This window comes from Triticum urartu, chromosome 6, assembly GCF_003073215.2.
Source record: "Triticum urartu cultivar G1812 chromosome 6, Tu2.1, whole genome shotgun sequence".
Classification (NCBI taxonomy): domain Eukaryota; kingdom Viridiplantae; phylum Streptophyta; class Magnoliopsida; order Poales; family Poaceae; genus Triticum; species Triticum urartu.
The window spans coordinates 559,082,264-559,098,999 of record NC_053027.1 but is presented as its reverse complement, the minus strand read 5'-3'; the positions used below and the strand labels follow the sequence as shown (position 1 = coordinate 559,098,999).

The window sequence follows — 16,736 nt, the reverse complement described above, 5'->3', positions numbered from 1 at the left end:
GCCGCTTAAATAGACGCTTGGATTATTAAAAAAAAATCAACAGTGCACAACAAATTGGCCTAGGCGCCCGACTCCTCTTATGGCAGCGATGCCAGCCTGATGCCGACCGATGCTGGGATTGAAACAGGTGGCTGCCAGATTGGCTAGGATTTTATTCCTTAGCGCCTGCTCTCCTCCATTGTAGATGCCCTTAGCATCCTTAACAAGCCGCTGCCCAAAGGGAAATTGCAATGGCGGCGGCTTACTTCGCGTGGAATATCTCTGATGAACAAAATTGTGGGCATCTTCACCAGTGTCTAGTCGACCATGCCTGTAGGGTTAAGACTGCCATTATAACATTCTAATGTATTAAATTTAGATGTTAAAGCATGTCATTTATACGCATCACATAAATTATGCATCATTTGGTGTTTTTTAGCTTCATTACATGGATACAAGTTCTAGACGGTAAAGAGGCGCACAACACATACACCACACTCGCACGCGCGCGCGCACACACACATGACCACACACACTTACTTTGCGCCTAATAAGAGCTACAACTTATACAAATGTCTTGAGAAACTTAGAAAGCCATCTGACTCCATGAATGGTGGGTACGTCAGCATCCTTGTGGCCTGTAGATGTGCGAGGTATTTGCAAGGGAAAAAATACTCCATGTGAGACAAACATGTCGATATTGGGGAGGCTGTGTGGCCACCGCCACAAGCCCACAACCGACCATCAAGCATAGGCACATCCTCGCATCACTTGGTGTTTACATGAATTAGGGAATTATTTAAATGACCATATTAGATCCTGTGGCATAAAATGATTTTCCAAAGCTGCATTGGGTTGGATTTCCCCCCTTAAAGATCTATATTTGCCCTACTATTTTTGGGTCTTTTTAGAATTTTCGAATTGAAATGGTACTTAAGGCCATACTCAATTCCTATTCAAATTCATGTAAATTAGAAAAACCTCACTACACACGATGACGTCCCCGTGCTAGGGGTACTTTGGGACGCCGGAAGTCGAGCCATCACGCTGTCCTGAGGCCTCCTAGGCCACTACTTGGCCAGTTCCAACAACCAACCTGGGAACCCTCTAGAAGGAAGACACTGTCAACTTGGCGTTCAAGACAAGGATATCAGATGCGAGGAGGACACTCAAACCAACTAGGAATCTGTAGCACTAGGCCCTTGGCATCCTTCATAACCTAGGGTTGGGCTAGTCATTACACTTCGGTATACTTACGATTCTAGATACCATCCTTGTACTCTGTACACAACATCCAAAGAATACAACACGAGCAGAAGTAGGGTTTTACCTCCACAGCGAGGGCCTGAAACTGGGTACGTTATGCTCCATATTTCCCTTCTAGGCTTTCTGGCTAGTTGCTCTAGTCACCTCCTCCCATGCCAACTGACCTTCAGAGTTGGCTTGGGCCACATTGCCCTCCAACCACTCACTTTCTCCTCGAACTCATCATGCTTGCCCTTCAGGGCCCACAATTTGTCCTCAAGCTCATTAGTCTTGGCATGTGCGATATTCTCGGTGTCCTTGACCAACTCGCTATTCTTTGTCAGTAGTTTCTAGATAACCTCCTGGTCAACTCCATGCCTCTACTGCTTGGCGGCACCCTTCCGCAGTGTTCCTGCCCGCTGCTTTGAGTCCAGTGCCATGCACCTAAACTTTCCAGCCTGCTTATCTTAGGGGCTACTGTGTACACTTTTATTCAAAATGAGAAGGCAAAATTGCTCCTTAGTTAATATTTGATCCTCAAGCCGATCTTGTCAGGCCAGCTTCAGGGTCGGGGGCTACTGCATCATCGTTTAAAGGAAGGTGTAAAACAGCTCCTAAAATTGACAGATCCTCTGGTCGGCCTGTTCAGGTCAATCAGAGTCTTGAGAGCTACTGCATTGGCGTTTTGGAAATTAAAATGACAACTCCTAATGATAAAGATCATCGGTCCAGTCTGGCCAGACCCTCTAGAGTCTCGTTGCCTACTATGTCCGCGCAAGACTACACAATCCGGAAATTTAAAGATGACCCTCGAGCCAGCCTTGCTCGTCTAGCTAGAGGCTCGAGGGTTACTAGACTTAAAGATTTCAAGAGCAAAGCTATTTCTTAAGAGAACGCCAGATAGATTCATTGAACCAACCCGTAGTAGCCGCGGAGATTGTGGGTTGGTTCAACATAGGCACCATTACCGCCACAATATAGGCACTCCATTGCGCAGGTCACTCTAGTAGTTTTCATTATTTCACTGAATTTCAGAAAATATAATATTTACCATATAGTATTTCACTTGACTGATATATGATTGTGAAATTTAAAGTGTTTTAAAATGTATATCCAATATTGGCCTTGTTTTAAAGGTCTTATTACCATGAGTTCAAATATACAAAGGAAGCTTTAAAATGCAAGTTTTGTTTAAAAGATATGAATCGTCTAAATTTTCTACAAGAAATAAAAGGCATGCATTTTTGTCGTGAGAGAGGAGAAAGAATGGAAGCGCCATGCATGCAATTATCATTTGGCGTGTACTATGTTGAGTGGAGAGAGAGAGAGACAGAGCGCGCAACCCACATGGGTGGGATCCACGTACGAAGATCAAACGGAGTATTGGAGATCTTATATTAAGCATAAGAAGATGTAGAACCGTAAGTCTGGAGTACTCTGCTAGGTACTGACGGCAGAGAGCAAGCTGTCTGGAGCACTCTGCTAGATAGTGGCGCCGCTAGAAGTGCTTTGGCCGGAGACCAGACTGGTTCCGGATGCCGGTATGTATACTCCATTCTCAATTGTTGTGGAGTGGACATAGGTTAGCCACACTGTACAGGCGTGTAGCATAGTTCCTTGCCGGAACAGAAGAGGAGAATCGAAATGGCAGCTCGGGCGCAGGACCTCTGGAACAATTGGTCCATCGAGATCCTGGTGCTCCACAGCCTCGGCCTCCAGCTCGCCCTCTTCCTCCTCGCCGGCATCCGCAGGCGCGGAGCCCACCCATTGCTGTGGTTCCTGCTGTGGCTGGCGTACCAGCTGGGCGACTACACGGCGACGTACGCCCTCGGCCACCTCTCCCTCAAGGGCGCGGCGCGGGAGCACCCCATCGTCGCGTTCTGGGCGCCCTTCCTCCTGCTGCACCTCGGAGGCCCGGACAACATCACCGCCTACTCCCTGGAGGACAACAAGCTGTGGAAGCGGCACCTGCTACACGTGGTGCTTCAGGTGTTGGCGGCCGTGTACGTCCTCTACGAGCATATCTCCGGCAGGGGGGCGCTGCTCCAGCTCGCCTCCGTTCTGATGTTCGCCGTCGGTGCGGTCAAGTACGGGGAGAAGACGTGGGCGCTCATGCTCGGCAACCTGGACAGCATCCGAGGCGCCGTCAAGAAGCAGCCACCTGCCATGCACGGGCATTTTCACCCCCAGGATCACGTGCTCAAGGCGGGTGGACACTTAGACGAGGAGTCCCTTGTGCGACGGGCTCACTCGCTCTTCCACATCTGCAAGCGTGCCATAGTTGACTGTCCGGTGATCGAAGACGACTCAGACACCGCCAAGATGGTGGACGGGGTCAAGTTCTGGCCATTGATGGAGACCGAGCTCTCCCTCATGTACGACATGTTGTATACCAAGGCGCCCGTCATCCACACCTGGTTCGGCTACTCGGTACGTCTCGTCTCGCCGCTCGTCATTGCCGCCTCGCTGCTTCTGTTTAAGCTCATTGGCAAGGATGTCGCCCACCGCGGGGTCGACGTCATCGTAACCTACGTCTTGTACGGTGGTGCCTTGTTCATGGAGACGACGGCGCTGCTCAACGCGCTAGGCTCCTCTTGGACATTCGCCTTCCTGAGTACCACGAGATGGCGCTGGCTTCGGACCACGGCTCTGTGCAACGAAAGGTGGGACCGGCTTAGGCGTTTGGTGGCATATCTTCACCATCTTGTGAGGCTAGGAGGAGGAAGCCGGTACAAGTCAAGAAGGTGGTCACGTACCATGGGGCAGTTCAACATGCTGCACTATCGCACGCGCTCCGACGGTGCATTCACGAGGCCTCTGCTCGGCAGGTTGGCCAAGATGGTGGGACTGGGACTCAATGAGTGGTGGAACAGGGAGCATTACTCATGGGCCATTGAGATGCCGGACCATGTGAAGGATCGTATCTCTAAACACATGGAAAAAATGTACAACGAAGGGGGTGTGAATTCACTAGGTATGCTCAGGAACAGGTGGGGCGAGGAACCACTGGTTCTCAGGAAACTTTACCATGGCATACTCAAAGACTCACTCGGTGTTGAGTTTCAGGAGTGCATCATCATCTGGCACATCGGCAGCGATGTTTTCCTCGTCAAGAGCGAGCGGGCAAAGGACGAGGATGCAACGCTCAATGTCGAGGCGATCAAGGTGATATCAAACTACATGATGTTCCTCCTTGTGGCGCAACCCGACATGTTGCCAGGCCTCTCCCAGAACAGGCTGTATCAACGAACCTGCGAAAATCTATTGAAGACTGGACAGTCGATGACATCTAGGCGCCAACACACGAACAACATCTGCGCGAAGCTCAAGAATCTCTTCCGCTTGCACGATGACCCCGGTTCTAGTTCCAGGGTCGCTGACAGAGAGGAGCTTGCAAGAATCCTATGTGCGAGCAAAGGCTTCAGGCATGATACTCCTCGACTGTCCTATGTAGTTAGACTTGCCAAGCAACTGCTAAGGGAAGAGAAAGATGGAACGGCTGATTCCTTGAAACTTGTCCTAGATGTGTGGACGGATATTCTTGTCTATGCAAGCAACAAATGCAGCAGGAAGGCTCATGCCAAGAAGCTCAACAGTGGCGGCGAGTTGACAACCATCCTGTGGCTCATGGCAGAACACTTCTACCAATTTTATTTGGAGGAGCTTATCCAAAAAGAGAAGGATAAGTTACATGTAGTGGAAGGCTCCAATTAGGTGGAAGGCTCCAATTAGGCAGGGACATGGTTATGACAAATCTAACGTGTGTATCACCATTTTCTTTCTTGATTGAAGCCATGTAAATTGTATCTTGCTCTCGGTTCTTGAAGGCCATGTGAATTTTATTGACTACCAACTCTTTTTCAAAGACTATGAGGGTGAACTCTTCTTCTCAACAATGTTGGTCTAATCTATTGTGCAGCCGCACCTAAGCTCGGTACCGTATATCATCTGACAAAATATATGAGGACTAATTGAACGGCACGGCAGGTGCAAGTAGATCATGGTCCTGAACCTTTCCTTGTTTCTATCGATCCTACCCTGCGGCTCGGCGAAGAAGTTTTGTTCTGTACCAGTTGGCTCGTTCCTGTTAAATCCAGCCTGGAGTTTAATTTTTTTAACACAGCCTCGAGTTACAGTGAGTCAGTGTGTATGGTGCAAAAGATTCATGGAACAAGTGAGTAGGTGCATACATGCAACCCTTTTTTTTCCGAGAAAACTTTCAATCTATTCATCAACTATCAAAGTAGTACAAAAAACACTAGTAGTAGACTGGAGCGAGCGGAAGGCGCGCCGTCGCCATCGTCCCTCCCTCGTCAAAGCCAGAAAAACATTGTTGCAGTAGACAGACGGGAAGTCATCATGCAAAGGACCTATAGGACCAGCGCACCAGAACAACAAGCGCCACGAATGAAAAGAAGCGTAGATCGAAAGGACCCAACCTGCAGACAAACATAGTAGACTAATGAGACCAGATCCAGTCGGATCCACCAAAGACAAACGCCGACCGAGTCCTACAAGATCCGTCGGAGACAAACCTTCACACGCCTTCCGACGACGCTTGAAACATCACCGGTACGGGGGCTAGGCGGGCAGGACCTATTCCATCTTGAAGAAGCCGCCACTGCCTCGTCTTATAGAGCATGGCACAAACCCTAACAATACTCTGAAAAGCATTTTAAAACGGAGTCCTCCTGCCGGCAAGGGCCGGGATCCACCGTGCCTTCATGGTCCAAGGATCATTGGAGACGAGGCGGGCTGGCAGCGACGACGCGAGAGGCAGGGAAACCCTAGACGAGAGTTCGCGTGAGGGCAGGAGCGAAGGCATATGTGCAACCTTGTGTGTTTACAAAGATGTATTGTGTAAGAAATCTTGCATAAATTGAACTACTCCCTCCGTCCATAATATAAGATGTTACTGTTACATCTATTGAGCAATCTTGTAAGTATAACTCTACGTGTCGGTGTCAGTGTACGTATAAACGAACTACCAATTGATGAGGTGGTCCGCAATATGCAGCACGTACGTAGGGTAACATGCTAATAATGCAGTGAGCACATGCGTGGTTCCTCGCCATCTTTGTACTCAATTGCCTTTTGATTTTCTTGTTGGCTTGTTCCAACCGGAGTATAATCTTGATGAAAGATCAATGACATAGGACTTACATAGTACCCAGGTTTTACTTGGACTAGCTAAATATCTGTCTTGTCGTGGTTAAAAATTTATAAAGATTATCCATTGTTATGCCTCTGTTGTTGATATATCCATTGGTAATGGTGCTAGTAGTCAAGATGTTATTATTCGGTATATTTTTCATCTAGAAAATTTGTTATGCATGGATTTTTCTACTCAAAACCCTGACGTGTTTTCTACCTATTGAGGCATCTTCAAAACGGACCTTCAAACCGCCCGCATACATATGTTCCGCGCGGTCCGGGTGTGTTTTGTCATCCAACGCGGACCAGTATTGGTTCGCCGACTGGTCCAGACAAACCTTTTCCCGCAAATCCGAGACAATCTGGGAGGGACTTTGCGGGAGTCCGGACAGCAGCCACGTAGGATTCCGACACCCTCGTCCGACCGAAAACCCCTCCCGGACCATGCGCCTCCATCCTCCCATTTGCTCTACTTTCATATTTCTCTTGCCATCACCGTCGCTCCACCACCCCGGCCACCCCGCACCCATGCTGAAACTCGACGGATCCATCACCTCCAATGATACACATCGGGCAGCACGTCGCTTCTCTTCTGCCACGCTCCACACCACTCCTCTAGCGGCCGCAAAGGTACCATCCACTTCTACAGTACTCACCATGACCGGCAACTATTCAGTGTAATGACCGCGCTATTTTTTTGTCCCTTCTTCTTTGAAGCAATGGATTTGGATATGGAGTACATATACGAGCACTATATTGAGTCATCCGAAGGCTCATCCGACGAGGAGGACTGCATGGATGAGACGACGATGATGTAGGCAGTCCTTCCAAACATGTAGCCCGCAGAAAAGCATGTTCTCAATTTCAAGGGATCGATCTGAAGGAAATATCCCCTAGAGGCAATAATAAAGTTGTTATTTTATATTTCCTTATTCATGATAAAGGTTTATTATTCATGCTAGAATTGTATTGATCGAACACTTAAATACATGTGTGAATACATAAACAAATACCATGTCCCTAGTAAGCCTCTACTAGACTAGCTCGTTGATCAAAGATGGTTAAGGTTTCCTAACCATAGACATGTGTTGTCCTTTGATAACGGGATCACATCATTAGGAGAATGATGTGATGGACAAGACCCATCCGTTAGCTTAGCTTATTGATCGTTCAGTTTATTGCTATTGCTTTCTTCATATCAAATACATATTCCTTCGACTATGAGATTATGCAACTCTGGATATCGGAGGAATACCCTGTGTGCTATCAAACGTCACAACGTAACTGGCTGATCATAAAGATGCTCTACAAGTATCTCCCAAGGTGTTTGTTAAGTTGGCATAGATCGAGATTAGGATTTGTCACTCCAAGTATCGGAGAGGTATCTCTGGGCCCTCTTGGTAATACACATCATAAGCTTGCAAGCAAAAGACTAAGGAGTTAGTTACGATGTGATGTATTACGGAACAAGTAAAGAGACTTGCCAGTAACAAGATTGAACTAGGCATGAAGATACCAACGATCGAATCTCGGACAAGTAACATACCGACAGACAAAGGAAATTACCTATATTGTCATAACAGTTCGACCGATAAAGTTCTTCGTAGAATATGTAGGATTCAATATGGGCATCCAGGTTCCGCTATTTGTTATTGACCGGAGAGGTGTCTCGTTCATGTCTACATAGTTCTCGAACCCATAGGGTCCGCAGGCTTAACGTTCGTTGACGATATAGTGTTATATGAGTTATATGATTTGGTGATCGAATGTTGTTCGAAGTCCCGGATGAGATCACGGAGATGACGAGGAGCTCCGGAATGGTCTGAAGGTAAATATTGATATAAAAGACGATGATATTCAGACACCGGAAGAGTTTCAGAGTGCACCGGGTAGTCATCGAGTCACCGGAAGGGGTTCCGAACATCCCCGGTAGGTGTATGGGCCTAATGAGCCAGGGGGGCGGACAGACCAGCCCACAAAGGAGCTGGCGCGCCCCTCTCCCTGGCCGCCAGCCATAGGGAAGGAAAGGGGGAGGGCTAGCCCCTCCTTCCTTCCCCTCCACAAGGGAGAAAGGAAAAAAGGGGGGCGCCACCCTCCCCTACCATTCCCCACTCACCTAATAAGGAAAGGGGGGGCTTGGGGAGTACCCCAAGTAGGATTCGGCTTACTTGGGGCGCCTCCTTGGCTAATTCTCCCTCCCCCCACCTATATATATGTGGGAGGGGGGCGCCACACATAACCACGACAATCTCTTAGCCGTGTGCGGTGCCCCCACCACCGTTTACACCCTCGGTCATATTTTCGTAGTGCTTAGGAGAAGCCCTGCGGAGATAGCATCACCATCATCGTCACCACGGCGTCGTGCTGTCGGAACTCATTCACTACCTCACCATCTTACTGGATCAAGAAGGCGTGGACGTCACCGAGCTGAACGTGTGCTGAACGCAGAGGTGTCGTACGTTCGGTACTTTATCGGTTGGATCACTAAGAAGTTCAACTACATCAACCGCGTTACTAAACGCTTCCGCTCACGGTCTACGAGGGTACGTGGACACACTCTCCCCCTCGTTGCTATGCATCTCCATGGATAGATCTTTCGTGTGCGTAATTTTTTTTGTTTTCCATGCAACGTTTCCCAACAGTGGCATCCGAGTCAGGTCTATGCGTAGATGATATTCACGAGTAGAAAACAAAGAGTTGTGGGCGGTGATAGTCATACTGCTTACCACCAATGTCTTATTTTGATTCGGCGGTATTGTAAGATGAAGCGGCCCGGACCAACCTTACATGTCCACGTACATGAGACCAGTTCCATCGACTAACATGTAACTAATTTTGCATAAAGGTGGCTGGCGGGTGTCTTTTTCTTCTACTTTAGTTGAATCGAATTTGACTATGACCGGTCATTAAAGAAGGTTAAGCAGCAAACTTGATGAATCACCGTTGTGGTTTTTGCGTAGGTAAGAACGATTCTTGCTATAAGCCCATAGCGGCTACGTAAAACTTGTAACAACAAAGTAGAGGACGTCTAATTTGTTTTTGCAGGGCATGTTGTGATGTAATATGGTCAAGACATGATGTGATATACGTTTTTGTATGAGCTGATCATGTTTTGTAATATCGACAACTGGCAGGAGCCTTAGAGTTATCTCTTAATTATTGTATGAAATGCAAGCGTCATGTAATTTACTGGTACAGCGAGGTGCTACATGAAAGGTTTTTAACCCCTTTCCGCGACGGCATTTGGAATCGTCGCCTAGTGAGTGACGGCGATAGGAGGGTCCTTCCCACATGACCCAGAAACCGTCGGGGATATGCCCTCCTGGCACACGCGCTCGGCAAAATGAGGTCGTGTGCGACCGGCGAGCGCTCAAATACGGAAATACGTACAGTAGAGCAAAAAAATTATAATTATACAGGCGAAATAGTTTCCTGTCGCAAGTACATCCCACACAGTCAGACCCCGCTACACGTTTTCGTTCGTATGTACATCCCGCACAGTCGTTCCAAGGAAATTCACAGGTACATCAAACACAATTTTCCCCGTTAAATCATTTATGATAGCGTTGCCATTGCACACGATATTAACAATTTTATCATTTGCGTTATTAAATGCATCACACACAGTGCGTAGAAGAAACTGTGTGGCAAAGACTGTCCATCACACACAACTTTTATGTGGTAAACGTTTGCACAAGGTGGCCTAACGCAAACAGTTTTCAAGAGGTCGTGTGTGATTGTTTATTGATCCAACACGGTTTATTCCTCGAAACTGTGTGCGTTGCCTGAGGTCATCGCCCACGGTATTTTCTGAATAACCGTTTGCAATAGCAAAACCCAATTAGCAAGCTAATTCGCCATTAGCAGGCTAATTGCCCTATAATTAATAATTCATTTATTAATCTAATTGACATTCATATTAAGCACATAATATATTTTATTTCCATATTAAGAAAGCAGGATTTCATAATTGAAATACATCAGAGTAAAACATGATATAGCTTCAGCACTCAGCTACCCCATTACACAACTGCACCAGCATCAAATTTCACATGCAACATGTAGAACCTTTCGAAATTAGTATCATACACGGTATATAGATAGATGCATCTCATCTGGAAAACTGCTGAAGCGGAAGGCGAATATTGAGCCTTCATTCATGTTGAAGTTCTTTGCAACTTTAGGCCAGTGCTTGTGGATGATTGACCGTCCGTCTTTCGTCCTCTTCAGGAACACTTCAATATTGAACCGTGGGTGTTGTATGAAAACCTACCTCGCCTCCTGACCATAGAGGTGGTTTGAGAGGTAATCATCAGTGAACTGCTTTGGAAATGTCTGAAAACAAGGATGTGCATAAATATCCTCTCTATATTGGAAATGGGGCAAAGGAATAAAAAAGGGCAAGGTATAATAGTTAGTACCATCTTGTAGTGAACTGATGTCTTCTTCATTATGCAGACAAAGATCTTGTTGTTTTTTGTCGCTAATTTCTTTATCCTAACAATCTTTCTGAGTTTATTGACTTGATTGATATTCATGGACAATTCATTTCCCCATATGCAAAAAGGGTCGAACAGTGGGTCAAAACCTCTGACAGCAGGACCTACATGTGCAAGACAAAATTGTTAAAAACCTAAATATTAGAATGGTTCCTACAATTGCACAATAATGTGCTATTAGACAACGGACCATGCACGTGCTAACCTCGATTGTAAACCTCAGTGCTTCCCATTGTTTCCCTGCAACACATATAAGGTAGTTAGTCATCAGGTTAAGTAAGGGTTCGCATGCTATCAGTAAAATATATTAATGAAAAATAAGCACATTGCATATTCATAAGATTAATTCAAGCCACATGAAAAACTCATTTATCCAAACCAAGCATGATTAAGAACTAGGAAATATAACACTTGTATATGTTTCTCATGTATTAAGTGCAGCCAAATTCGATTTATTTCTCACATGCACAACAATACAAAATTCTACCCACGACAATTGGACATCGCATTGCAGAATTGAACAAAGCAGCTAATTAAACACCACAACAAATGAACCAAATAGTAACAGAGACCTTTTTTGCACAATATAACATACTCCTAATAGAAGATCAGACAATTAACCAAACCAAGCATGCTTAACAACTTGAAAATATAGCAATTGTATCCGTTTCTCATGTATTTAGTACGGCCAACTTCGATTTATTCGTCACCTGGTATACAATAACAGAATGCACCCACAACTATTGAACATCGCATTGCAGAATTGAACCAAACAGTTAACTAAACACCACAACACAAATGAACCAAACGTTAACTGAGCACCACATTGCACAATGTATAAACAAACAAAGCATGCTTGACAACTTGGAAATATAGCAATTGTATTTGTTTCTCATGTATTTTGTAAAGATAAGTTCGATTTATTTCTCACATGGAATACAATACAAAATTGCAGCCTGAAGAATTGAACATCAAATTTGCAGAATTGAACCAAAGAGTTAACTGAAGACGACAACTAATTAACCAAACAGTTAATAAGTGAGCACCACACTACACGACATATAGAACATATACACTAGAGCAACAGATTGCATGGTAAAATTAGATACCCAATTCACTAGAATTTGTTAAGGAAAGGCAGGAGCAGCACACGCAACGGGTAATTCGGGCATGCTTAACCGGCGTAGCTAGCAAATGGCAAGGTGCTCCTCCAAGATCTGGGGTTCAGCACGAATGGCAGCCATCGCGACCTCATCCGCGCGTGCGGCCGCGATTTGCTTCTCCGCTGCCAAATGCTCCTTGAGATCCTGGCTATACTGCGTGCACCATGGCTTAGGGCGGCGCTTATTTGGTGGAGGGGTCAGTGATTTGGGTGGAAGGTGTCGCGCCGGCGGTCAGGGCATGTGGGATGTAGAAGGAGGAGGAGGATGGGGGTCGGGTGTGAATTACCTGCCTGGATAGATGAGGCCGAGCAGCGTGAAGGAGGGTCGCTGACGAGGAGGCGGCGTTGCAAACAAGGAGTGAAGGTTTCAACTTGGAAAGGAAGGCGGAAACAGGGGAAATGTGGATTTTGGTAAGGAGGAGGGGCGGGGAGGTAGATATTTCTGCAGAAGCCGAAAATTTGGAATTGCTTCAGCGAAAAAACTGGCGCGCAAAGTGTCATCAGACACGGTCCCTTATTCAGAACTGTGTACGATATGTGAACATCACAAAAGATTCAGATAGCTTAACCCGTGTGTGATGAGTTTGAGCGTCAAAATTTTTGGTTTGAATTTCCCTGGTTACAATGGTCATCCATGTCATTGCATAATTTGGGTACACAAAAGCGACTACAACACACCCACACTTCTTAATCGAGCAAGTTCAGCAATTAAACAGAGCTAGCTGACCTAAACATTACTCTAACAAATTAAAGACCGGCGCTCTTAATTAAACAAAACAAAGAGTACTACTACGGCTGGTGCTCGTCGATCTTCGCCGCCGTCTCCATGTCCAGCTCGCGCCCGACGGTCTCCTGGGGAAGCAGCTCCATGGCATCCATCGCACCATACTCGGCAAGCATCTCGCCATCCGTGTCCGCCATCTCTTTGGAAAAGGCCGCCACAAGCTGGGCATGGGCGGCCGTAATCTGTGCTTGGACGGGCTCCGTCGTCGCAAGGTATGCGGGTGAGGAACAGGTGGCTGCTTGAACGCTCTCGGTGATTGCCAACTCTTCGACTGTGGGTTGCCGACCGTTGTTGGAGAAGCTTCGTTTGATTTGTGCGGTGACTGCCACGAGCTGGGCGTGGGAGACCTCGACATGGTCGTGGGCGGCCTCCATCAAGGCTAAGGCCGCTGCTGTGGAACGGACAGCTGCTGTGCCGCTCTCGCCAGTTGCTATCCCCGAGGTAGATGTTGCTGCCGCCACCTGAGAAGCATTAGCGTCCGTTTGGGCTACCTTGGCCACCCGGTCACAGATTGCGGCCGTGCTCATGCACCTTATTAGCACGCGCATGGCGGCTGTGGCCGCGCTCTGCCGGAGTGGGCCACCGAAGTTGCCCTCGCAACGCGGGTCCACGTGCCTATCTTTCACCGGCGATGATTGAACAGTGAAATGATATTTGGGGAGCAAGCTAGTGTGCTTGAGACGCCGGTGTGGACTGTAGCCGACACACCTTCTCGCGTAAGCCATAGGCGTACTGTACACCGACGGTGCTCCAGGATATTTGTGCTGCATCTCACACGGTTGGTGATAATAAACTGTGTGGGATTTACTTGATTTTTTCATCTTGATTTGAATTACATAATGGGGTCAAAACGACAATGGACGGTGTTTGAATTGCTAGACCTTTTATATGTAGTGAACATGCAACTATATGTGTGTCGTAAAAGAATTGGAATTATTCAAGGTTCATTTGAACATTTTACACATTAAATTGGTTTTCTAGCCATTTCAGGTGCACAATTCAAAATTAAACTACATGCACATGCTCCGGTGCACCAACATGGGTTGTAAAACCATATATGTGTCCATCGGTTTATGCTTATGTCCCATGCAAGAAATGGGGATGAAATTCGAACACCACGACACCGTGGATCTCCGGCAAACATCGACGTACTTGCTTTTGTAATTCTAGTAAATCCAAAATTCATCCGAAATTCATGAAACTTGGCATGTTATCATGGAGCGGCATCAACATGTCGTGGTAATTTTTTTGTCCCATTTGGGATAGGTTTGGGTATAATCTTCTCATATACCAGAGCTTCTCACAACAAGTGTGATGATTTCGGTAGGGAATATTTCACCTTTGTGGACGAAATGATATCCGCTGCCTCTTCTCGATTTCAATTTTTTTTCTAGTGTCAACATAGAACAACAGGAGTGTTGTGTTATTTTTTGGGATTTTTCAGGGTTCGCTTGGACATTTTTATACATTAACTGAGTTTTCTATGCATTCATGTGCATAATTCAAATTTGAACTACAAGCACATGCTCTAATGCATATAAATTGGTTAGAAATTCAAATCTGTGTCCTTGGTTGCATGATTAGGTCCCATACAAGAAATGAGAATGAATGTCAAACACCCTGCCACTGTCACTCGGCCGCAAACATTGAGATACCTGGTTTTTAAATTCTACTAAATCCAAAGCTCGTCTGAAATTCATGAAACTTGGCATGCTATCATGGAGCGGCATCAACATGCCGTGGTAAATTTTTTTTCCCATTTGGGGCAGGTTTGGGTATATGCTTCTCACAAACCAGAGCTTCTCCCAACAAGCATGATGATTTCGGTAGGTAACGTCCCACCTTTGAGGATGAAATGATATCCATTGCCTCTTATTGCTTTCAAAAATATTCTCGTGTCAACGTAGAACAATAGGAGTGTTGTGTCAATTTTTGTGATTTTTGGGGTTCGTTTGGACATTTTTATGCATTAATTGAGTTTTTTATGCATTCATGTGCATAATTCAAATTTGAACTACATACACATGCTCTAATGCATATAAATTGGTTAGAAATTCAAATTTGTGTCCTTGGTTGCATGCATAGGTCCCATGCAAGAAACGTGAATGAATGTCAAACACCCTGCCACCATCACTCGGCCGCAAACATTGAGATACCTGGTTTTAAAATTTTACTAAATCCAAAGCTCGTCTGAAATTCATGAAATTTGGCATGCTGTCATGGAGCGGTACCAACATGCCATCGTAATTTTCTTGTCCCATTTGAGGCAGGTTTGGGGATATGCTTCTCACAAATCAGAGCTTCTCACAACAAGCCTGATGGTTTCGGTAGGGAATGTTTCACCTTTCTGGATGAAACGATATCCATTGCCTCTTCTCGATTTCAATTTTTTCATAGTGTCAACATAGAAGAACGGGAGTGTTGTGTCAATTTTTGGGATATTTCGGGGTTCGTTTGGACATTTTTATATATTAATTGAGTTTTCAATGCATTTATGTGCATAATTTAAATTTGAATTACATGCACATGCTCTAATGCATATAAATTGGTTGAAAATACCTTGCCACCCTGCCACCGTCACTCAGCCGAAAACATTGAGATACCTTGTTTTTAAATTCTAGTAAATTCAAAACTCATCTGAAATTCATGAAACTTGGCATGCTATCATTGAGCGGCATCAACATGCCGTGCTAATTTTTTTGTCCCATTTGGGGCAGGTTTGGGTATATGCTTCTCACAATCCAGAGCTTCTCACAACAATCATGATGGTTTCGGTAGGGAACATCCCATCTTTGGGGACGAAACGATATCCGTTGCCTCTGATTGCTTTCAAAAAATTTCTCGTGTCAACATAGAACAACAGGCATGTTGTGTCAATTGTTGCGATTTTTCGAGGTTCGTTTGGACATTCTAATGCATTAACTGAGTTTTCAATGCATTTATATGCATAATTAAAATTTGAACTATATGTACATGCTCTAGTGCATATAAATTGGTTGAAAAATCAAATATGTATCCTGGGGTGCATGCTTAGGTCCCATGCAAGAAATGGGAATAAATTTCAAACAACAGGGCACCGTTGATTGCCGGCAAAACGTTGAGATACTTTGTTTTTAAATTCTAGTAAATCCAAAACTCATCTGAAATTCATGAAACTTGGCATGCTATCATGGAATGGCACCCGACATGCTGTGGTATTTTTCATGTCCATTTTGAGAGAAGGCGCAATCGAATAACAGCCAACAAAGGCATTTTGAAAAAATAGCTGCCACTTTAATATCTCAAACGTTTGTATAATTCAAACCATGTGCGTTCTGTTAACCATTCGTGTGACGCCACGTGTCTTGGTTTTAACCACTATAGGAGGTGCCATGCGGACAACTCCTTGACCTTGACTGAATGGGAGGCGTGCGAGCATAGTCCGGTGCGCAGCCTAACCGAGAGGCATGCAAGCTGTCCTCCAATGCACAGGCTCACCGGGAAGCATGCGAGTTGTACGCTACCCAGGCTCACTGGGAAGCGAGCCCTTTGACTTTCATGGCCGCCCGCCTTCCTCTCCATTAATGGTGCCTGAGCCGCTGCTTAATACGGGCGGTCTTATTGTTCGCCTCTCATTCCCCTCCCTCCCGCAGACCTCCACCAATGCCATGGCGCAGAAGGATCATCCGCCACTAGTATTCAAGTTTGGTGAAGTCGTCTCCGAGCCAGAGGAGATAGAAAATAAGGAGGAATGGGGCCTCATGGACATGGCCCAGAACGAGCTGGCTGCGGCGGTTGCTGCCCCCGCTCCCGTCCCAGCTCCCATCTCCGCGCCCGCGCCAGCGACCATCCCCGTAGCATTGACGAGCTGGTCGCTGAGCACTATCGCAGAGCTGGAAGCCACGGGCGTCAGCGAGGTCTCCGCGGACCCGCG

General features: G+C 46.1%; 1 protein-coding gene across 1 annotated transcript; it reads left to right on the top strand.

The window, feature by feature from the left end:
* The first annotated feature begins 2,655 nt into the window (after positions 1 to 2,655).
* Positions 2,656 to 5,073, top strand: LOC125515373. Its single transcript, XM_048680838.1, has one exon. It carries the CDS (start codon positions 2,869 to 2,871, stop codon positions 4,936 to 4,938), a length of 2,070 nt encoding a protein of 689 aa, XP_048536795.1. The 5' UTR covers positions 2,656 to 2,868; the 3' UTR covers positions 4,939 to 5,073.
* Positions 5,074 to 16,736: the final 11,663 nt, after the last annotated feature.